At 40.4% G+C, this 24,944-nt stretch overlaps 1 protein-coding gene across 1 annotated transcript in view; it reads right to left on the bottom strand.

The window, feature by feature from the left end:
- Positions 1-24,944, bottom strand: part of IGF1R (insulin like growth factor 1 receptor) — a 195,594-nt gene that overhangs the window by 1,123 nt on the left and 169,527 nt on the right. The window contains exons 13-22 of the mRNA XM_019472517.1: positions 24,076-24,362; positions 22,427-22,563; positions 21,930-22,089; positions 20,766-20,871; positions 18,888-18,958; positions 16,386-16,615; positions 15,980-16,090; positions 13,759-13,918; positions 11,342-11,471; positions 6,024-6,158 (exon numbers count right to left, since the gene is read on the bottom strand). Coding sequence (XP_019328062.1) covers positions 6,024-6,158; positions 11,342-11,471; positions 13,759-13,918; positions 15,980-16,090; positions 16,386-16,615; positions 18,888-18,958; positions 20,766-20,871; positions 21,930-22,089; positions 22,427-22,563; positions 24,076-24,362 — 1,527 coding nt within the window. The remainder of the gene's footprint in view (positions 1-6,023; positions 6,159-11,341; positions 11,472-13,758; positions 13,919-15,979; positions 16,091-16,385; positions 16,616-18,887; positions 18,959-20,765; positions 20,872-21,929; positions 22,090-22,426; positions 22,564-24,075; positions 24,363-24,944) is intronic.

Raw genomic sequence — 24,944 nt, 5'->3', positions numbered from 1 at the left:
ATACCTGACATCCAGAAGCATTTTGTACTTTTATTCTGACTTGATATTTCTCTCTTTTTCCTCCAAAATATCCTGTGCTTACTCAATCATACAGCTACATGATAGTGCCTCTTGGAGTATTTTTTTTCAAACAACCAATCCCTACTCTATCAATATTGTCTTGGAAAAAATTAAAATAGGAAATACACACAAAGTAAAGCACCTCTTTCTACCCCTGAAAGAAGAATATTACATTAAAATTAACTGTAATCCCCAAAAGACATTTGCCAATCTCAAAGACATTCTCTAATCTTTTATTTTAAAATTATGTTGTTTTCATTTACGGCCAGGGATGCATTAATATTTTACGGAGTGTGAGATCATCTGTGTAAGCACATCCATGATTAGATCTGTACAATGTCCCATGCTGGCAAAACAAAACCACAAAATGAAATAGTAATACATACATAATGAAAACAGCGTTTTCATGACACAGCAAAATTGGATATTCCTGAGAGATCGCCCTGAGCTTTAAAGACAACACAAGAAAGGAATTCACTGTCTGTGAAGGTGGAGTAGGGATGTCTTCTGTTAACACAGCACAAGTAATAGGACAAATTTAAATAAGAAAAGGAAGATTAACATTAATTCTTGAAGCCAATCCTCTGTGTACACAGTACTCAGAGGAACACGCTGTGTGCAGGAAGTCACCACTGGCCAAAACTACTACTTTCTGTGCTAGAATAAGAACGGATCTAAAAAAAACACAGAAGAAAAATTTTCCAGTTAAGGTAACGTACTGGAGAATCCTTCACATCTCTGACTTACCTTCCAGCACTGTGACCTGCAGTCCCAGTAAGACGCCCTTTCCTTGCCTGGCCAGCAGCCTGGTCCAGTGGCCAGTCTGCATTCATTTCCCCACCTCTGCCAGCCTTCCCGTGTAAGGTTAGCCAGGTCGCCTAAACTTTTAGTTTTGATTCCATAAAACAACAATACCATTTTCCTAACTCCCACAGATTTTCAGAAAGTAAGCAAGCAATTCTATTTTATGCTTTGATTAGCTCTCACTGCCTTATGCCCCAGCAGCAGTTTACTAGATCTCTGCATCAGTGTGCGGAATTACTTTACTTTTTAATTTAAAAAAAACCCCAAACAACAAAACCAAAGGAACAAAAATTCACTCCTTTTTTGAATAGCACCTAAATCCATCACAGAGTAACGTCCCAATGTCTCCAGCGTCCCTGCTGTAGAACAAACCTTTCAACAGGACTGTCACCGAGCTGGAAAACCCTGGACTCTGAAGCCTGTTGCGGTACATCACTGCCCACAGTGGGGTCCAGAGAGTCTGGGAACCCTGGCCTGAAACAAAACCAAAGCAAAGAAATCCACTCCCCCAGAAACTCGCTCCTTGGGAAATACTGTTGCATTTCTTCACAGGGTGCACTACGTTCTCAGCTGACGTGAACCAGCAAAGAGACAGAAATCTGCTGTATTTGGGATGCAAACACTGCTGAGAGCACTTCAACCAAAACAAAAGCAATCTGAATTGAAGTGCATTTAAAGTCACAAATATTCCTGTTAGAGCTCAGCTGGCACAACTCTGCATGAACAGAAGTCAGCCACCTAAGCACGGCCTTGTGACACCCAAAAAGAAGCTGGCAAAACCAGTCTGTGCTGGGAGAACTCCCTGTGTACTCAATGCTGTATTGTAACAGGCACATACAAACACTGTTAAACTATTGCTTGTTTTTGAGCCCTTAAAAAGTCTTTCAGAGCGAAAGTGAAGCCAAACTATAAAACTGCACTATACCCTCACCCACAAACGAGGAGGAAAGCTTGACACATAAACATATAAAATCCATTTCTGTTACTTCATTGCTGTTTCCTTTCCAGCTGACTGCTGCGTCCCTGAATAGAAGTGTTAGCTGGAGCCAAGAACACTGGATATTCGCTGGCGCTTCGCCCTGAGGCCTAAGGGCAATGCTAAGGAGATACCACAAGCAGCGGAGTAATGCATGTGACATCAGCACAAACAAGGACATGTGATGTTTCTTTTAAGCCATTCCAGATTTAAAAACCCTACACAGTTCCCATAAAAGGATTTTTTTTTTCTTTTTAACTCTGTGGGTTCAAAGGCCTTGTTCACATTATCTTAAACAAAAAAACAACCTTTCCAGCAGACAATAGAAGAATTTACAGGCTGTTAATACAACCTGAGCAGTTTTATAAAGTATGGTTTTGACTGGTGGCAAGTGAGCTCAAGGAAGTTGCAGGCATCATCATGAGATAGAGGAATAGCCACTGTCTTTCCCATGCATTTTTTGCTCAAAGAACTGAGCAGAAACTGAGTTACTTTTTGCACTGAGTAAGAAAATGGAAAGTTACTATAGAAGCTGCCTTCCATTTGAGTGGGTGTACGTTTGTGCTTTGCATCAGACTCGATTTGGTGGGGAAGAGTGAAAGGACATCTCCTATTCTGCTGTTGCTACATGCTGACATTACCTCTGCATAGCAGACCCTGGTTTCTAACTGAGTGCTCGCCAGGAACAAAGGGAAAATCAGCAATGCGTAAATAGTCTAGTCATCTACAATACATGTGGGGGAAGCAATTTTGCTTCAAAAACAGAGTGGAATTCCAGCCTCCACAACTTTTAAAAGCCCCATGGGAACGCACTGTCCGAGAGCTTCAGCTGTAACAAACCTTCTCGCCACGCAGCCATCACCTGATGAACACTGCCATAACAATGGTAGTACATAAAAGCATAACTTATTACACAGGAAGAGGAGAAAAACAGCAAAGCTCCTCCTGGCACCATCTTATTGAACCATCTGTCTTATTGCATGGTTCTGTCTGTAAAACCATGCAAACTATGCCAAGAGGGTGTAGTATAAACAGAACTGAGTCTTGATTCACCCCGCGTAAGAGTAAAAAGCCTCTAGAAATACCACCCCCTTTGTGCTTAGCCCTTTCACATGGATTTACCGCCTCTCTGAACCACAAGACAACCGCGCCGTAAAAATCCCCCTTTGCACAAGCATCTGATACAACCAAGTTGCAGAACAGAACCTCTCCAGTTCTTCAGGTGTCCTTGGCCTCTGATCCACCTAAAAGCTACTGACTTGTTGCTACCAGGGGTTAGCAAAGCACAGCCACTAACAAGCATTACTAGCATTGCAGTCTTAGGAGAGATGGAACGTCCAAGATTGCTTGCACCACGTAGCATTCGTGCAGGGGGGGCAACAAGAGGCCCTTACGAAAATCACTGCACTGTGGCTAGAGCATGCATGGCTGTGTCAACAGTCACATAATCTGCAAGGTTAAAAATAGTAGATTCTGTGACAGTTGCACCAGGGTTCTTCTCTCTATTCTCATCTACGCTTCCCCACAGCAGTCTACCTCCTCCACCTGTTCTGGAGGTTTTTGTATGCCAGTATACTCCCCTCTCTCTACAGAAAGGTAAATTTGTGTTCTGCCCACAATTTTAGTTGTTTCCAAGTCAAACTAATTTAAAGAAAAAAAAGTATCTCTGCATTTGTAGCCTACCACATGAAATATATAGAAGTGCAGTTCCTGGCTCCCCTTCTCACTTACTTTCACGCAGTACCAAGCACAAGAATTATATTGACTTCCCAGCAGCAGGTGGACTTTGCTTTCTGGAAATCTTGAGTTAATATTAAGTATCACAGACCGGTCAGTCTCCACCAGTGAGAATCTGTACTAAAAAACACCTTCCACCAGCACAGACATAGCAAGAAACTTGTCTTTAAACAGAATCTTTTAGCAACCTCCACAAAAAAGAGGACCCCCTATTTTACAAAGGGTTTCATAAAGCACTTGCGAAAGCAGTTGCCTGAAACATGCTGGGGATGCATGGCAAGATCCATATGCAATTTCAGGGCTCTTTGCAATTCTGTTACAAGCACCTTTCTGTCCATTCAGTAATTTTTCTTGTTACGTCCCTTGCTGAGAAGCAGGTTATCAGACAGCTGGTGAGAGGAGAGGAACTCTGCCTACAGACCAGGTTTCCATGCCTGCCAGCAGGAACACGTGTGAGGTTCAAGACTGGCAGCAGTTGTCAGGTTACTGAGCGTTGCACAGCACCTTTACAGCATCTTGGGCTAACGGGATGGAAGACAGGGAAAGAAGTGAAAACATGCATACAAAAAAAAAAGCACCATAGTAACACAAAATAGGTTCTCTGAATGCCAAATGCATGTGCATGGAACAAAGGTGAAGATTATTCTGGAGCTTCCTACTGTTACTCCTACAACAGCCTATTTGAATTTCAGCAGACTTGGGTGTCTGTCCTAATACAAAGACAAAACAAGCTGAAAGGGAGCTAAAGCAAGTCACAATAAGCTTCCAAGGTCAACACATTCAGGTTTTTGTTTTTCTTCATTTTGGACAGAGTCAGGATGTTTTGTACACAACTGTATCACCAAAAAAAAGACACCACTAAACTGGATGTGCCTTAGTTCTGAGTTCAGCCCTGTTCCTTGTTCTGATGGACAGAAGTGGCTAAATTCAAAGGAAGATTTTTTTATTCTGCACCTCTGCAATGTCAGACTAATGCCTTGGTGGCCGTAACTAATGTGTGAACAGCTTCTTCATTAAAATCAGCACAAAAAAGGCCTTTGATGTTACACACTGGTGCAAAGATTTGCTCTGCCAGACATTAACCAAATTCTCCCAGCTTGCAAGCCAGTTACCCTGAAAGTGGATTCATCCAGTAGCAACACCCAGCAAGCAGAGCATTATCTCGGAGGAGGAGGAAGAACAACGGGTCGGATGGGCTGCAGTAAAGAGAGCTTCTTGCTGTGACTCCTCTCTCGTCCCCCTGTTCATACCACACATGCCCCAGGTTAATGGGGAATTTCTAATGCTGAATCTCTTGCTGAGCACGTTCTCACTGTAGAGGTATTTTTACTCCTATGGACTCGGGGAGCTGACCCCTTCACACACCCTGTTCTTCCCCCATTTCTGCCTACTCCCCCCCCCTCCATTACACAGCTCTGACCGTGTTAAACAATCTGAGTGCCAGAAATTCTCTACAGCATCGTGGAAGGGAAAGAATGTGAAACTGAGGAATCACATGGCAGCTACACCTCCCCCTGCATATACCACCCACCCCCCTCAAACAACAAAACAACACTGCCTGTCATCTGAAACCAAAGCCAGCACTCCAGCCAAAAAAGCTCTTTTCCTAAGAATCCCAAGCAGCTGAGGCCCTTAAGTGATTGTATCCCTTCTGTGGGCCTCCAACAAATTTCAATAACTGCAAGATGCAGTATTTCCTTCCCAAAAGCCAGTTCGGGAAGTATATCAAAGTAGTAAAGTCTGAACAACTGAAACTGCTGTACACAAAAGCCAGAAGTAGTATTTCAGCAATGTAAAGCTAAAAACTGAAGCCTGCTGCATTGCACACCCTCCTTTGCTGCAAGGCTTTGTATTGATTCTAGGGGTAGGCAGAGGTTTTTCTGCGTACTTCTTTCTGTGCTTACAGGAAAGGAAACTGTTAGCAGGGGAGATTTGTTTATCTCAATGTGATGAGCACTGTGACTGAAATAGCAGATCCAACGCTGCTTCAGACAAAGGAACGATACATTCATCTGTATGCTGAACTAAAAAGTTGAATTCCACAGTTTATGCACAATACCTTTCAGCTCATCCTATACTCTTTTTTCTCTTTATGCTCAACAGAATTACTTTAAGCAGAAGAGATAAGATTAAGGCACAAAGTCTTCTGCTGTATCAAATGTCACTTATGAGCTTTTATCAAGTCTAATTTTATTCAGGAACACGAAGATTGGGTTTTGTTTCCTTATTAGATGAGATAGCCTGAAGTGAGATCCTGGCCACAAGCAAAGTTGTTTTCTGGTATGTCTAACTACTATAAAATACTAGATTGACAGAGACTGTTCAAGCAGCACCTCACATTACTATCACTCTTTAATAACCCCTCCTGATAGGGCAGAAGTGGACATTGAAGGGATTAGGAAGAATAAACTGTGCACTGAGAACAGCGGTAACTGTTGAAACTTACAGCATATCAGGACAATTGTCTGGTTTTTCCAGCAGACCTCCTTCCATCACAAAGCGGAGCACTTGTTCATTGGTCATGCCTTGGTATGGCTGCTCTGCTAACGTTGCAATCTCCCAAAGTACAACACCGAAAGACCTGGAAAATAAATCAGAACTTTAGAAAGCCGAGCAATCTTTATAAGGATATTTTTCTTCGATGATGCTGAGCAGGTAGGTGTCCATGGGTATTTTCTTTTACCAAAAAATTGCAATTGCTCAAAAAGTATGCAACTATGGCGACAGCCACATCACCTAGCATAAGAGACTGTTGACTTCAAACACCTCTAGTCAATGGTGAGAAACAGGCTCCCAGTCCTGAATGACTCTTCAGAATGGCCTCTGTAAGAAGAGACTGGTAATATTACATCTCCATTTTTCACACTATAATCTACAGCTCAGAGCTGGTCGTGATTATGATCATTCAGTGGTCCAACATTACTTGGTTACACCGGTTCTGTACAGGTCAATCAGTAAAAAAGCCACCACAAGCTCATTGCTCCTCCATCTCAGAGGAGATTTAAGCTGTGAGCTTGCCTGGAGAATCAGCTCGCACCTCATCTCCCTTTCCCATGGCTTTTGAGTTCAGCCTTTAGGCACGCTGCAAGGTGGGAAGAACATGGAGAGGGGAAGAGGAAAGATGCAGGTAAGGAAAAAAAAAAATTAAAAATTCTGTTTCTGTCTCTGCGCTTCCTGTACAGAGGACCTCAGGCTGGATAGAAACCTGATCATTAAAGTCTGCAAAAAAACCCGTGTGTGGCTGGGTGCAGGGAATCAAACCTCCTAAGCAGGTGGTTGCAGAGGCTGGTTATTTAAAGTGAGCTTGACAAGCCCTCCTGAACAGAGATAGCAAGAAAAAAATCTTTTAAAGTGAGCTTGACAAGCCCTCCTGAAAGCCACAGAGATAGCAAGAAAAAAGTCCGTACATTTAAAAAACTAAACTCAAAATCTTCATGTAACGTCTCCGGTACTCCTGATAGCAGTTGAGAAGGCAGTAACGCAGAACTGTAAGCTCTCATTCAGTGCAAGCTGCTCTTCATCAGAAATACCTGAGTTGCACAAATCTGATTTAAAAGCTGCATTTTTCCCTTACCGCTCTAGCAAGCCAAGAGCTAGACAGCAAATGCACACCACCACACCTGTGCATCTCATCTGCCTTACCACTAAAAGAAAGCAAACAAACCAACCTCTATTCCCCAGGCACATAAAACACTTCTTGGGTAATATTTTCCATTTATCCCTCTGCTTTGGTTTCTTCCACGTGCTAAGTCAAAGGTGCAAAGTAAGGATCAAGGCATTCGACATACAGCAGCAAGTAACAAAACCCATTTTTGAAAAAGACATGGATGAAATGTGAATGTTCTCCAGCTTCTTGTACCAAGACCCTAATTTGCTGCTTCAGCAGCAAAACATTTAAGCCCCCAGGAGAAACTCAGTAACCCCTTTCGGAACATGTATGTAACTACGTTCTTGAAACAGAGCTTCTAGCTCCTTCCAACTAACTACAAAGGACAGCAGAAGTGAAAAAGAAGTCTGTCTAACGCAGAACTGTAAGCTCTCATTCAGTGCAAGCTGCTCTTCATCAGAAATACCTGAGTTGCACAAATCTGATTTAAAAGCTGCATTTTTCCCTTACCGCTCTAGCAAGCCAAGAGCTAGACAGCAAATGCACACCACCACACCTGTGCATCTCATCTGCCTTACCACTAAAAGAAAGCAAACAAACCAACCTCTATTCCCCAGGCACATAAAACACTTCTTGGGTAATATTTTCCATTTATCCCTCTGCTTTGGTTTCTTCCACGTGCTAAGTCAAAGGTGCAAAGTAAGGATCAAGGCATTCGACATACAGCAGCAAGTAACAAAACCCATTTTTGAAAAAGACATGGATGAAATGTGAATGTTCTCCAGCTTCTTGTACCAAGACCCTAATTTGCTGCTTCAGCAGCAAAACATTTAAGCCCCCAGGAGAAACTCAGTAACCCCTTTCGGAACATGTATGTAACTACGTTCTTGAAACAGAGCTTCTAGCTCCTTCCAACTAACTACAAAGGACAGCAGAAGTGAAAAAAGAAGTCTGTCTAATAATAGGAATTGATTACTGGTGAAGAAAGATAAGTGTAGTTATGTAATTGGGTGGTTTGGACATAAGTATTGACACTTTCTAAAAATATCTCCATTTAAATTTAGTTTATTGAGCAGATATGGCTCAAATTGTCTGCCCTGCACTGAAGAGTCATCTACTTTTAGAGCTGCTGTGCAAAGAAAGAAAATCTAGATGCTGTCTTGCCTTCTGTGGCTAAAATGCTGAGTCAAGCTTAGAGAAAAAAAAGCGTAGTTTCAATAGGGTATTGTTGTCAAAACAGGAGTCCAGTATTATTAGCCGGTTATGGTAGAGTGGTTTTATCTTTCAGTTATCCACTGTATCTAAAATGGTTTGCATCTGGAGCCAGAAGCTACAAACAGACTTGCAATTGTTTGCCTTTCAGGGGAGGCAGGGACAGAGGGTCAACTCAACATTTTGGTGCCTTTGAAGCTACTTTGATCACTGCAGGAATAATGAGAACAAGTCTTGTGCACCTACTAGTCAGATTATCATAACAAATAAACTTACGTTGCTCCTTCAAGGCAACTACCAGCTCTGAAAGAATGCAAGATGCTGAAGACTTATTTATAGAAATACACCCTCACCCTGAACAGTATTACATTAATTTTTAAATGTTCTCCTTCCCTAACTACAACAAAAACAGTCTTGTCTAATTACCTCATTCTTCAGTCTGAAAAGCAATAAAAGAATGAATTGCTAAAATAAAGCTCCACCCTTCAAAACCTCCAGACACTCTTTTTGCAGTTTGCCTTTTCACCTTACAGTTTATAAATCTTGGACTCTGACCACTCACACAGTTTTGTCTTTTTGACATTCTGGCTTCTAAAACTTATCTCGAAGAACACGGAACCAGATGTCACAAAATCCTACCAAAAAGGCAGGAAAAACAATCTCAACATTTTTTACTGTTTGATGAAAATAAACGGCCCCCAAAACAGCCAAGCTACACGGTTTACACAAAGCAACTTCAAAATCCGAACCAATACAAGGAGTCAGGATATTTTTCCTGGCATGAAGAGACCTTCAATGTATAGTTTTTTGTCTAAAAGTTACTGAGAAGTAAATCAGAATGATCCTTTTAGCCATTAGCAGATCAAGTAGATAGACACTATTTCATGACAGTGATAAGTCAAGCTCCACTACATTTGGAATTCAGACTGAAATTTCTGAATCTATAGCCACACGTGGATACATGTGGCAAACGCAAATGTATAGGTGTTCTAAACAAACAGCATATTCCTCGTGTTGAACCAGGTTTTTTGTACCTCAAGATAGTATACCTATGTGAACCAAATTTCAGAATAAGTCACTTCTAGCAATTAAGATGACAAACCATCCCAAGGAGGAACTGTCTGAAATACTGATGAGAGCTGTGGACCTCCTCTCCATAAAGCAACTTTTTTCCTCTCTATGCTTTCAAGTAAAAATCTGTCAGATTTTACTCCTTCTCTTAAGTTTTCCAACCTTATAATCAGTAAGCTACTTTCCTTGATGTGACTTCTGGCTAGGATATTTCGCTCAGACTATCCCACTGATAAACTGCAGTATTGTTTGCTCAACCCTGCTTTTGGACTGCATGACCGATGAATGCCAAATCTTGTTAACATTGAAGGGAGAACTCACATACCTCCTGCAACAACTAAAGTACTAATTTACTTCTGACACTTGATTTGGCATCACATCTGTGGTTTGGTTTTTTTGTATTTTTGGTTTTTTTGTGGGTTTGGTGGGTTTTTTTGAGTTATGTTTAAACAATTATGTCACTTAACAGCTATAGGTTAAAAGGAAAGCCTGTATGGAACAACTGCAGTACATCATCGAAGCTGAACACCTGATCCGCTGTAGCTCGCTTTTGATACAATGGCTGGAGTTGATGGCTGGACTTAAAAGTTACTGTTGTACGGTAAGAATGGGCAGGTCTGCCAGCTCTTCACTCCAGGCTCATTCAGTTCTACATCGGAGATTTTCTAGTGATATATTCCAAATTTCTGTCTACTTTGTGAAGCCATTACAAGTCCCAAAATTCTTTTACTGCAGGGGGAGTGCCAAAAGCATGCCTGTGCTGCTCCATTAGATAAATGGTTGATACAGGGCTTCCCCTTCAACTCAAAGTGGTTATTTTCATCTACTTCCAAGTTTGAGGGTTACTGGATTCATAAATAAGTTACTAGCCATATGCAAAACATTTTAAGCAACATTCTGGTGCTTTGCTTTTTCACTCGCAATTCCTCTTATGAACTTTTCACTCAAAGCTGGTGCTGTGGACTACAGTCCACCGACTCCAAAATCCTCAAGCTGTTTAAAGAAAATGCAGTTTACTACTAAAATACCATTCCTACTGACTTCTAGACATTTGCAGGCAATCAGCTGCCAATTCTGTAACAGATCAGCAGTAAAAACATCTTGTTAGGAAGGCAGAGAAACCATAAAAGACAGTAGAGGTTTTGCCAGTACACGTTCATCTTCTGCCAAGTCCTCCCTACCTATCTGCAGAAGTTTGGTGTGCGGTGGGGAATTGTTCCAGAGTATTATTTCTTCTAAGAGGTATATTTTGAAATTTCCTGAATGCCTCTATAAATAACTTCACAGATACAGCAACTAGGCAATGTGCTTTTAAAGAAAAACCTATTTCTGCATCTTGCGGTATATAAAACAAGCAAACAAAGCTCCAAATGGAGAAGGATATACACAAGGGAGAACCCCCAAGAAAAAACCTGCTAGTGTACACAAACCGTCTGCGGGAAAGTAGAGTTATTTACACAGAAGGTTTTGATAGAAAAGCAGGTCAGCACTATGAACCTTTCTATATTCTTGGCAACTTTTAATGCTTTTCTTGAAGGAAGGCAATTTGAAAAATGACAACTTGCTCTTCCAGGTGAAGGTAATGTTTTTCACTGCACAACTGATTTTACAACCCACAGCAGGAAACATGCTGCCACCTCCAGTTTTGGAAATCCATTTAATTCTGCTCTCTCTGAGAGCAGAATCTAACCTCACGAGTTCTTGATTTTGCAATGGAAATATGAAATATAAAGCAGAATGCTTCACAGTGGAAAAAGAGAGTTACCTTTGAAGAGACAGGAGAAGCAGTATACTTAGTTAAGTCTACTAAAACAAGAAAAGAGGCTAGAAAGAAGAGGGGCTAAAATAGTTTTTCAGAGCCCCTTTTGTGTTACCAGACATCGGAGTGCGTTGTGAAGACTCCATCTTTCAGTGATTCTGGGGACATCCAGCGGACAGGCAGCAAACCTTTCCCTCCTTTACGATAATAATCTGTCTCGTAGATATCTCTTGTCATGCCAAAATCTAGAAGGTATAAATGTTTTGAGTTTGCACGATAAAATGATGAACATTTCCCCTTACTACAAGCCATTGTAGCCAGCAGAGAATCACAGTTTGGTGCAAAGAATCTGCAATTTGTTACCACGACACTTTACTTTGCAGGCACTTTACCTGCTGCCTTAGGGCTGGTTAGCTTCCTTCCCAGCAAAACCAACAGACATTTTTACCATTGACTTCAGTGGGTGAGAAGTCTGAATGATTTAAATACGTTAATATGAAAAGTTCCGGGATTTACACTCAAGCCTTGCAGTAAGCTAAATCTTCTGAAGGTCATACAATTCACTAATCTGTTCTCTAAATTCAATGATTTTCTTTTCTTTTTAAAGAGTGTAAAGAGCTCCTTTAGTACTTAGTACTATTGTCTTTAATTAAAGAATCTCTCTTGTTGAGGGAAATGCTTCTCTCTCATTTTTTTTCCCTCTGTCCAAAGGTAATTTCTAGTTCCTGTATAATATTCCATCTAAAATGCTACAGAGGATTAAGCTATTCATTTATGACTAACACAGACCAGTGTTAAAGACATACTTTGGATTATACGCATGTTCTTAGCTGTAAATATGTAAACATTTGCAAGACTTGGATCTAACAACACTCATCTCCTGACTGTAACTCAGACTTATTCCAGAATTTTTTTCTCTACAATCAGCTTGATGCACACAAAACCGCTGGGTCTTGGACTAGCCTATTTAAACCAGTAACTATATTTTCAGACACTAACCAAAAAGTTAATAAATCAAGTGGCATCAAATCTCTTAATAATATTAAATGCTGTCTGCTAACACAGCAGACCTAGGGCAAAATCCATTTTATCAATACAGACCTGTAGTTGCCCCTTTTTTTCTGGGAAAAGTGGAGTGAAAAGAGGACAGAATTCCTCCACTTCTCACAGTTGTTATTACCAGTCTATGGATGTCACTATTACCAGGCTTGGATGACTGACTGACCACTGATCCTTCTTGTTCCTTGCCTGCTAGGGACACTGGTACCCTCAGTGATTATGACTAAAATGTCCATCTGTGCAGCTATTCCATCACTCCCACACACCAGGGTGACTTTATCCTGGCTGAATGGAAAATTCTTTAAAAATGTAATGCAAAGAAGAAACAGATATGCAACGAGCATAGGACAGTGTAGCATAAAGCTCTTCCTCTGAGATCTAAACAGTCTGAGTTGGAGTGTTCCAGTCAAGATGCTCCTAAACTGTTTCTACATGAAGGGATTTTCAATACTGGTACATAAATGAGAGCAGTGCAGCATATTTCACAAAATGCTTTCGGGGTAACCATGTACCATGTTAAAGGGAAGAAATGCACCATCTTCAGTTCAAAGAATTGTAAAACATCCTGGTGGGGGGGAAGAGGAATGAGAAAACTGGAATGGGAAGGATTCAGGCTGACTTCCCCCAAACCTGCAGAAAATGCACAAAATCCCCCAAAGATCTTATTTCCTAATTAACTGACTCAAAATGAAATAATTTTTTCTTTCTCCCAAATGACAGGATTACTTACACAAATTATCAAAATAGCTGAGTTAAGCTCAGAGAAAAAGAATCAGTTTCCTAGAGCAGAAGGCTGTTGCTATACATGTTATTTTAATGCGCACAACTCAAAAACAGCCAAAAGCTTAAAATCACCCTCTCTGGAGAGAAGTCTGAAAAAACTCATCTGACACCATTTTGGAGGGATGATGAAGGGAAAAAAAAAAGTGGCGTTCTAACAGCAGAGCAGAGGAAAAGCCATTCTGTTGTCTGCAAAGCAGAACTCCAGTTCAGACTGGAAAGCATCCAGCTGAAGTCAAGCCTTACATTCCACTTCCAAATCAGATATACTTTAAAATAATCCTAAAATTCTTATTCTTGAATCAATAAACAGGAGGTGGAATTATTTTTGGTCATTAACAGAAAAGCGAATGACACACCAGTGGTAACTACACCATCCACCCAGGGGTCTGCAGCATCTGCACCTCAAATCACTGCTTCACTAGCTCTTTTTAAACCCACACGCTATACTATTTCCTCACTGGAACAACAGCAAGTAGAGGTATTTCAAGAGTTTCAACTCAATGTTGGCTGCTCACAGGTCTTAAATCACAGCAAGGCTTCCTAAGGAACATATTTCTTTCTGCAGAAATTTAAACTAGAGCTAAGTTTTAAACGGCCTTTCAAACAGCTTTCAAAAAAATAAAATGCCTTCTAAGATGCTGATTTTTCAGGATGATGTTTTTCATTTGTGTAAAAGTCAAGAAAGCGCACCTCCAATTTTCACTGTGAAGTCTTCTGCCACCATGCAGTTTCTCGCAGCAAGATCTCTGTGAACAAATTTGTTGGCGTTGAGGTATGCCATCCCATCAGCAATCTCTCCTGCCATCTGAATCATTTTCTTCAGAGTTGGAGGTGCCTGGCCAGGATTATTCTAAACAAGATTAAGGAGATAGAACAGGTAAGGGGGGGAAAAAAAGAGTAACTATTTCTACATCAAACTGCAACATACTATTTTTTGAAAAAAAATTTTTTTTTTAAATAAAAATCACATTATCACAATTCAGCCTGACATGATCCAGACTAAACAGAAACTCATGATTATGCACACCATAGCATCTGCTTAGTGGCCAAACTGGTCATATCAAGCTGGGTTACAAACAGAACTCCCACATAGCTTTTAGGCCACTTTATTTTGGGGAATACAAGCCAGAAAGACTTCTTGGTATAAGGATGTTATCTTATATCTATGGAGTTTAAATGTCCATCCTTCTGCCACACAAGTTCTGAGATACAAAGCAGACGGCTTATTTTAAAGATTTCTACTGTTTCACTATCTTCACAAACAACCAGAAGATGTGAAATGATTTCATTTCCTGTTCCCCAGTTGTCCATAACCACGTCTCTTGAATTACTTCAATTTGTAAATAGGAGAAAAGCTTATGGGACAATTTCTTCTGAAGCAAATTCACTCCTTAGCATCCATGGATAAATGGCTTCTGCCATTCTCAATCTCATGGATGAAGGAGTTCAGGTATTCATATGCAATCAGTTAAGTCACACCATCCCTTATCAGTATGAATTTGCCTAAGCTTTACACCCCTTGGATAATCATCACTGACAGAGTAACCAAAACTAGAGCCTCGTATACTGAATTCTGCTAATGACAAAGATTGTAAAGCACACAGATCAAGTCACTGAACTTTATCACATCCCCATCCAGAGATTAAATGGTCCCTTACCCACCTTCCATGGGAAGTGTTCATGTCCAGTCCCATCATCACTTTCAAACTGTGCTACTTTGTGTTGACATAATGAGCCATACCCACTACTCCCAGGCTCCCAAAGAGCTGAATGCAACATACCCTATGGGAGCCAAGAAGGTATAACCAGGAAAGCCCAGAAGGACCAATGTGAGTTGAATCCCCAGGAGAAAGAGATAGGTATGGGAGCTGCATGGTTAAATTATCAGTAAAGCCAGTGATCAGGCAAGCCCTCCATCCACACCTTATTGAAGCATCCTGCCTTCCTCCTCATACAGGTCCTCAGAAGACTTCACTCAACTCTTTACATGGCACATCAAGGAAGACAAGGAATTTAGGCACAGGCCTATCACAGACTGCTTTGGAGAGCACCAGCATACAAGACAGAAAAGCCCGGTACAGAACTCATCATTTTGGTAATTTCTATATAATGTCACTGTCCCTTTTTATGAAGTTCGTTGAATTCAACCAAAACTATTTAATATAACCTGAAACATTATCATAAATGCTAGTCAAGCCCTTAGTCCAGAGTCCTACTGGTATTTTCTGAATCCTGTATTCAGTATGATTATTTTCTGTATCCAATCACTTAAGCTACATGCAATGCCCACCATTTATACCATATTCATTCTCTTGTGCACATATTGTGCTCATGTTCCGTTCCTTTATTCTCATCAGAATTTATAGATCAAGGGCAAAAGCTGCTGAGCTCATTTTCTACATAGCCTACTATGATTTCAGCGGCAAGTGACCTATGTGTCATCTTTATTTTTCAGACCCTGTATGGTATGTGGCAATTTTAGCTGTTAGACTGGTTGTCTACATATTGGAGTATGCATTAGCTAAGATACTAGATTTTTAGTTTCCAGCAGAGGCAACAGGCAGGTTATACAACATGAAACAACTATCCTAACACACATGCTTCAACTAGCTAATTTTCTGTTTAAAATCTTGACGAGCAATTAGATTAGACAAGAGATTTAGTTCAAATCTGGAAAACAGGACTCAGTAATACAAGAAGGGACCTATTCCATACAGTACACTGGGCTATTTGCAATAGCTACCTCATGAAAAATGGTGTTGCAGATCACAGAGCAGCTCATGTTTTGTTCTTAGAGCTTAAGGAGAAGGGCAAGAAAGGCTAATTGCCTGCTGCTTCCAACGTGACGCTGTTTCGTTCAAGATGATTCTAACTGAAGAAATAAAAAAACATCCAGCAACTCGTGACTCACCTCTGTGTCTGGCCTCAATGATCTCAGGTAACTTTTGAGGTCCCCACGTGTCATCAGCTCCATGATAACCAGCGTAGGCTGGCCCTGAGAAACAACACCAAGCAGCCGAACCTGGAAGAGGAAAACCAAACATTCAGTTACAAATACAGCTAATTGAACTGTAGTAATAATTTATTCATGTCGATACATAGCCCCAAACACCCGTGAGCCTGTGGGAAAGGTCGGAAGGTAGATTTGGTTCCACTCTCTTGACTCCTGTTTAAAAACAATATTATAAAGCTGTGCAGAGTTGAAGCTAAAATCCCAAATTCCCACTTCAGTCAGTGAAGACATGCCCTGAACACCCTCATGCCAGTAAGCACCACGGCTGTACGAATCACAGCGTTGTTACATTTTCATGACTTACAACATGGTGACAATTGAACTCCTTCATCACTGAGGCCTCATTTAAGAACTCTATCCTCTCACGCATGCTTGCAGACTCATTGACAGTCTTGATGGCCACCCTGGTCTCCGGCTCATCCTTCACCACTCCCTTGGCTATTCCCTCATACACCATTCCAAAGGAGCCTTGCCCAAGCTCCCGACACATGGTGATCTTCTCACGGGGCACCTCCCATTCGTCTGGAACATACACTGAGGAGAGAAAGAACAGGCCGTGATGTTCCACTTCTGCAAGTGGTGCGATCACACACTGCTTTATGATACCAACTGCTCAAACGGTTTTGCTGTAAACACCACTAGACACAATGCTGAGACCTTGCACAATGTATGCAAATAGTCCATGATCTTTCCCATAGAGAGATATGTAGATGCTTGGCATACAAATAAATCTTAAAGAAATGTGTAGATGGACTTGAAGGGGCCTCACTACGGTACTGACATAATGGGATAGAAATAAGGAACCTCAAAGCACAAAACCAGGGTGGGAAGAGGCTTGAATCAATACTTTAGGCTTGAGCTCTTCTTGGGATCCTTGGTTTTCTAATTCTTCCAGACAGCATCAAACATACTTGATCATCTGTATCAGTTTAGTGTCTGCTGTATTCTCTATTAACAGATTGATTTTATGACTAGAGGGAAACACTCTCTGATCTAGTAGGCTCTTTGCATGAAACTATTCTGATCACTTGCACACACACTGTTGCACCAGTAAAGGCAGAACTTGCTGCTGCAAGTCTTTGATCTGAGGCAGAAGAGAGATCTCAGAAGGTGACTGCCAGGAGGGAGGACTGCCTCAGGCAAGAGGACATCTGAGTAGTCACTGATGCTGCTGCCTATCAGTCACCAAGGAGGGGACAGTTGTGTCACACGCTCTGGCTGGATGAAATGACAGGATGCAAAAATAGAGGATTATAGCATGAACACTGACAGACCTTTAACCCTAATGGTACTGCTATAAAAAAAATAACAGTAAAAGAGTCTGCTGCCACTGTGGCTAAACCCATTAGCCTCCTGGGGGCTTTTGGAAACACTATTCCAGCAAGAAGTCTACAGCAGTAGCACCAAATTAAACCATAAACAGAAGAACTGACGCCTCAAGGAAATTCGTCTGATGTTCTGATTTCCTCCTGCACTTGAAGAGCTCCACATGTACAAAATCCGTACAGTATGGGCACATGCTCATTACAGACCACCACACCTCTGTGTGTGTGTGTGTGGAAATAAATTAATTATCTAGCAGTAGGGTTCCAGTGGGAACCTTGTTGCTTTTTGTATTTTTTTATTTTTTTTTAAAGCAATTCATTTAGCCAGAAAGCTGCATTTCCAGAGTTCTCCATTTCATAGCAATCTCAGTACATGGGCTTTCTGGAGATGCAGAGCTGAGGATCCCTGGACTGTCAGGCTCATTCAGCTCCTGCTGCTGCTCAGGGACAGCCAACACAAGAACTGGCAAGTTCATCTACACCATTAGCAGGCACAACCTCCTGCGATGGTGAAGTAGAAGAAAATAATACAGGCATACAGAAAGCAAAACCATAAAGAGCACGCTGTTCTAGGAACAGCAATTTTGTTTTAAAGAATTTTTATTTCTTGGATGGTTTTAAAGACTTGAGCGTTATCCACATTATGTCTCCCACAGAAAATTGTAAGAAATTAAAGATGCACCCCAAAACTCCACACCTGACTTCAGAACTACAATTATTTCACTCTGTTAGCAGAGCACTCAACACAAGCATACCAGCTGGGATCTAAACACTGCCACAGTCTAATACCTCTAAATATTGTCATTGCCAAATAGATACATCAGTCACAAATAAATTAGGTCAATTTGAAACTAGCTTTAAAAAACGTTTTGCCAGCTAGAGAAAAACAGGCTTATCTACACTCCAGATATTAAGAGAAACAAATATGGATTACATTGAACATCCATGCTCATTCTAACACAAAATTTCTGCATGTGATATGTCTGGAAGCCCACAATATTGCTTTTCTCTTTCTTTAACCGTGAAAAGTTGTAGGAGAGTTTTGTTGGGATGGGAAGTGAGGAGACAGTATTATTTTCTGTTAAATGTTACTATTTTCCATGTGAGAAGTCCATAGAAACAAGCAGTGGGTTTGTTCCGATAGGTCAGAATAGGGCTTAAAAGGGCAAACATGAAAGACGATGAATTCATGAATTCTTCTTTCATTCCAGTGAAAACATCACTGGATGAGTAGATGATAGTCTGAAAGTGAAACTAATGCATCCAAATTTGCCTCAGCTGAATAAACTACAGAAAAATTTCAAAAACTCCCCAGTTTCAATAGACAGGTGACATTTATGTATTATCAATGACGGATTCTGTGGCTGTGCTAATAAAATGAAGAGAGAAAACGGTTTTACCACATCCTTTTTAGAGTTTTCAGTCAGACACGAACAGAATATATGAAAGTAAAAGCATCAGAAGTGTAAGGCCACACTTACCATCTGAAGCACTGAAGTACTCGGGGTTCACAGAAGCATAAAGTACTCCATTGCCCAGTCTGTCACTGTTCCTGTTGAAATATTTTTTTTTCTGTTTTAATCTTTAAACCTAAGTAAATTTCAGACCACCTCTTCTACAGCTTTTCCACCGTTTGCTCAACCACAGAATATTATTTACTGTACGTGGAGAGCTTTTCGGACAAAGGGGACAAACCAAGTTCTTATTCTACCTCACATAATCAATGGGAAAACAGCCCTGAACAGCTTTCCCAGGAAACCTGCAGTGGTCTTTATACCAAATCGGCACCAAAAAAGCATAAACACAAGGTACTTTTAGCTGCTGGGTAAACTTCCTCTAAGAAAGGCAGCTGTATGGCAATATACCCAGGAGACCTGTGGCTGAGAACATACTTTAACATCACCTGCTCTACTGTGGGAAAGAAGTGATCTAGCAAAGGACAAGATTGCTTTTAATGGGGAATTCCATTCAACTATTTTATAAGTGTTTCTACTATTTTATTTAAAAAAAACCCCACACACACTGCCCCTCCCCCCAAATTTTACTGGGGTGATTTTCAGAATAAGACATTTACTCAGCACTGTGAGAGCTCTTGCAGGAGGCAGGCTGTAGAAATAAAATTATCAATCAGACATCAGAAAATCAAAGACAAAACATTCTTGTGGGCTAGAACAACATTTTAAAGAAGGATGAGTTATCAGGCATTTCACCTAGGAGAGCCCAAGGGAAGGCCAAGCAGGTATCGTACTTCACTAGGTAAAAAAGCTCTTTCTGGAGTGCTTGAGGAGAACTGGTACTACTGTCTGCACACAAATGAATTAGAGCTGGAAATAATGGGATACTCAATGAGCATAATTTATATGAGTGTAATAAATAACCTCCCTATTTAGAAAGTTGCAAGGCTGAACATTTGCACTGACTTCCATTAAGTTCTCATTACGTATTTCAATTAAATAAAAAACATAAATCACTAGTTACAAAAAACAAAACTGAAAAAAACAAATAAATAGAACAGTCCCCTGGACTGTTCAGGATGTAATTTTTTAAGTGGATATAAAGACTTCAAAAAACCTCTAGAATTTGCAAGAAATCAAATTAACCTAAACTGAACTAAGTTTTCATGATTTATATTGACCCATATTTCAGTCAAAGCTTCTGATTATATAGGTTCAGTGTCTGCCATCATTGTCCCAGTGGATATGTTCCTGACAACCCTTCCTCTTGCCTCTCAAACATGATACTGTAATGAAAAGCCTCTTCATATCTCAAGCAGCAGCCAGATGCTTGCTGCTAACTCTAAACCACCTCCTTTTACACACCAACAAGACAGAATCTAGCTTCTTGAGTCCTCTGAATGCCATTTCCCTTTTTAATTTCTAACTTGCTCCATGGAGATTTGAAAAAATAAACATTCCCTTCCTGCAGTTTTAACCACAAGCATATACAACTCACCTCTTTTTGTTAAAGACGTACAGCATTATCAGTAAACCCCCAATGATGAGCAGGAAAGCAATAGGGAGCACAATTATCAAGTGCAGGAAGTTTCCATAGTTTGCTGCTGCAACCAACAAGAAAACAATTGTATCAGGGTTTCTATAAAATCCCCATTAACAAAGAAACATTCAAAACCCGCTCAGTATATTTCCATACAGGGAAGAAATTGAAGTACTCATTTTCTTGTCTGATGTGGAAAAATGTACTCAGAAACACTCCCTAACTGCAGATGAGTGGAACAAGAAAACAGACAGTGAAAAGCATTAATTTTGTACAGAACAGTGAATTTCTAACTTGCTCCATGGGCAGATTTGAAAATAAACATTCCCTTCCTGCAGTTTTAACCACAAGCATATACAACTCACCTCTTTTTGTTAAAGACGTACAGCATTATCAGTAAACCCCCAATGATGAGCAGGAAAGCAATAGGGAGCACAATTATCAAGTGCAGGAAGTTTCCATAGTTTGCTGCTGCAACCAACAAGAAAACAATTGTATCAGGGTTTCTATAAAATCCCCATTAACAAAGAAACATTCAAAACCCGCTCAGTATATTTCCATACAGGGAAGAAATTGAAGTACTCATTTTCTTGTCTGATGTGGAAAAATGTACTCAGAAACACTCCCTAACTGCAGATGAGTGGAACAAGAAAACAGACAGTGAAAAGCATTAATTTTGTACAGAACAGTGTCTGTCTGGGGTTTGTTTTCACAAGTTATACTTAAGGACTTACATTCCTCGGTGAACAATATGTAATTGTTCACTTGCATATTCACCTTTTTTCCACCTTTTGTTCACCTTGCAATTGTTTATACTTATATTCAGAATATAGACACACTGCTTTTTACTTCAAGTTCTTCAAAGCCCAGCAATTAGAAAACCAAAAAGGAATGAAAGATGGAGTTCCAGTTTTCTGTGGATGTATTTGCTCTACAACTAAATACAGAAGTTCTTGAGAGGGTCTCTGTGGACACTACGGTGGTCGTCTTCCAAAATATAAATTACTCCCATTGTCAGGACCAGCATCACCCTTTCATCAGGATGTTATCTTTATCAAATGTCACTCGGAACAGGTCATATGAAAATGCATCTTGATATTTAAAAAACCTGCCAGCCAAAAAGCTAAACAAATTATTTGTTTCTTGTATTATTTTGCAATTTAAAGCAGGTTTGCCTTAATGCCACAGGTTTTGTACAATCCAAGTCCATGTTGTTATGGCTAACATTACATTCCCAACATAGTTGTACATCACAGGAAGCCACAGTAGTGTGTTCTACACACCCACCACCTCTCGAGTATGTACAATGCATGCAAGAAAAGGACCACACCTCAGATACACCTCCTGGTTGTCAACACTTGCCAAAAGAATGGAACAGAGAAGAGTTCCCAAAGAAGCATCAGCAAATAAGAGGAGTATTCAGAGTATAGACAAGAGGCTCATACGCCCAGTTACATACGTAAACATCAGGAATTATTAAAAAGTCAATCATCCCCCAGTTTGACACAACCAACAAACATTTGTCTCACATTTGGGTTGCACATAGAAAGAGACTGGCTCAGTCCATGACCCATTTCCAGCTAACGAAGTGGCCTGAACTCTAGCAGAATAGTTTCCGGGGTTCAGATGAGTTAGTTTAGCTCCTCCAAGCTTCTTGTATTCCTGTCTGGAAACGCATTCCCGCTTCTCCTAAAAGAAAAAAGCAATTTACAGTTCACATTAATATCTTCACATTCCTTCATTCTTGAGAAAACAATATGGCTGCAGGATAAGCAAATTTTTATAACTAAAAGCCCCGTCTGATCAGTTTTTCTTCAAACACCTTAAGGAGATACGTGCAATTCAAAAATTGACAAAATAAATGAAACAAAGGAACGGCATGCTGGTTGGTGCTGGGTGTTTGAAATCACAATTTCTATCTTTGGTCTGCAGCACTGCACAGAAGCGTGGTAAGAAAGATCGCATTTTGTGTATAAATTAAGAGTTACAAGCAGTAACTCTTAACAGAGAAATGTCAAATCCTCACCTCTCCATGCTGCCCATATTTGATTTCATACATTAGTATCAGCCCATTTGGATTTGCAGGCTCTAACCACTTCAGGTAGACGGTATTTTCTTCTTTTGCTTCCCATGCTACCGTTCCTGGAATGTTATCTGCTCCCTCTGTGAAATATTTACAAGCGATGTGAGAAGAACACCTATTACTGAAACAGGAACTTATGCAACAATTGAGGAAAATAAAAGGTTCATACTATTCTTTAGGTATTGAAGCATTGCAGTAAGTGCTATTCAAAGATCCAGAGAACAAAATGCATTGGCCAGGGGCCTGTTGGAGAGATCAGCGGAGTCTAAACTGCTGGTTGCCAGAAAAACAGTGCAGTGTATACAGATTCACCAGGTATGGGCTCTGTTAGTCACTATGCTCTGTGTGCCAGAAGACCCGTTTATCAGCATCTGGTTCTTCCTTCCAAACTTTCCACTACATCAAAACGGTGTAGACACAGCTATTCCCACCAAATGGCTGTAAACAGCAACCTGTCTGCAAATGGCTGTAAAGACATAAGATCTGCCCCACTGACATCCCTTTCCTAAAACATCGTCTTAGGGAATCTGTCACAGTTTAAAACGGAGTCTCATCAGCAATTCAGGAATTGCTTTATCCCTATTTCATCCTTGATAATTTTGTGTGTTTTATTCAAAACGTAACAGGAATATGAAGACAGTTTCAGTCAAAGAAAAAAAGACCACTTTTTAAAAAATACAGTTGTTAGGTTTAGAAGAAAACAGAATTGGTTAGCCTTTTATTTTCAGAGCCATGCGCTGAAAATCTGGGAACACTTATTTCCTTTTCCCTGATCTCACAGATTTCCTTATTTCCTTGAAATAAGCAATACTTTTTGGTTTTTTACTGACACAGCTCGATCTGGATTATGATAGTCTTTCCTTCCAGAAACAAAACAAAATTGCTACCATTCTGCATCAAATATTCCCAGACATCTGCTGGAGTCAGAAGCTCTTTGCTGGATGCATATGAGCTTACACTAAAATCATCTCTATTCTTCTCAGAAGAAGTACAATCTGTAAAAGTCCCAAACACGAGTACAGCATTCAATGCTTCCTATTTGAAGTACTCTAGATGCCGGCAATTGGGCACAAAGCAACACAGTACTCCTCCTGTTTCCAGGCTGGACAAATGCATGGTCATTCTGTGACAGAAGAAACATTTGGCAAACATTCCCACCAGCAAAACCCTAACATCTGCAAACAGTTCAGAGCGAACACAGCAAAACTAAACGTTAGCTGAGAAACGTTGCCCTGTCTATTCAGCATACAGGGAACTGAAGAATAAAACCTTTCAACCCACCATGTCTGTGGTTATCACCTATATCGCTGGGAAACAGATTCTCTCATAATTATCTCAGTAGTCAATGCACACACTTCTACCTTTCACCAGATCACAGGATAGACTCAATACATATCACTCAGTACACACGAGACCAGTCAAGGACATTAAACTACTGTAACAAAGTTTTATATAGTTCCAATTTATTTTCTTGCATAGCATTTTTGTATTATACCCCAATATTTTTCTAACTGTTTTTGGAAGGCCTGTCCTCCCCAAGATTGATCTCTCCCCAAAAAATAAAACAAAGCTTTATACTTGTGAGAGCATACCTGAAGGCATGGTTCTTGCAAAGACAAAGTTGGAAGCACTACAACCAAGTGTGTCAGCTTCATGGTTGCAGCTGTGAATATCAATGCGGTAAAGAGTAAAAGGCTGGAGATGGGAGATCACAGTTCTCTCCTTGCCATCCACTTTGGTCTCAAAGAACGGGTATTCCACCTCACTCTCCTCTGCATCAGAAACATTGGTGAAGTGATCTGTCCCAGTCGCATTCCTGTTTCGAGTGGCCAAAGTGGCATTTGCGATTCGGAACACATCCCTCCGCTTCCGATCAGGTCTGTGGAGCAAACAGACAGGTATAGAAAAGGTCTCTTCAGAGAAACACCACTTTTCCTCCAGCTCTGTGCAAAAAAACCCCAGTAAAATAGGTAATTCTGCTATTTAAAAAGCTAAATAAAGGAAACTGCAAAACAAGAAAGCTTTCTCTTAATCTGAACCTGCAGCATGTCAGCACATCCTATTACTCTCTCTTTTGGTCAGAAACCAATCAAAACTCTGAAGCTCACACTACGCCCCAAGATAAATGTGCAAAATTCTGGCCTCACACAATAAACTAAAGCAAAAATGGCTTCACTGTTATTCAATAAGCATCCTAGATTTGTACTTAATGACAGTAATGTTGACAATTAAAATAAAAATCAGATGTTAAAGGTTGAAAAGGTTAGGGAAAAAAGTGTTTTGAAGTTTGCTGGATTAGCAAAGGTAACTCCCAGTAGGCTTAACTTTCTTTTCAGTTGCAATGAAATTACAGAACTTTGAATGTATTGCACTGAGAAAAGAAACCTTGGAAGGTAGCTGAAGACCATGAATGTTAACCACAACTAATGTGTGGTAATTTGTGTATCTCTACTTCTATCAC

This window comes from Aptenodytes forsteri, unplaced genomic scaffold, assembly GCF_000699145.1.
Source record: "Aptenodytes forsteri isolate BGI_AS27 unplaced genomic scaffold, ASM69914v1 Scaffold564, whole genome shotgun sequence".
In the NCBI taxonomy this organism is placed as follows: Eukaryota; Metazoa; Chordata; class Aves; order Sphenisciformes; family Spheniscidae; genus Aptenodytes; species Aptenodytes forsteri.
This window is presented reverse-complemented; position numbering and strand designations above follow the sequence as displayed.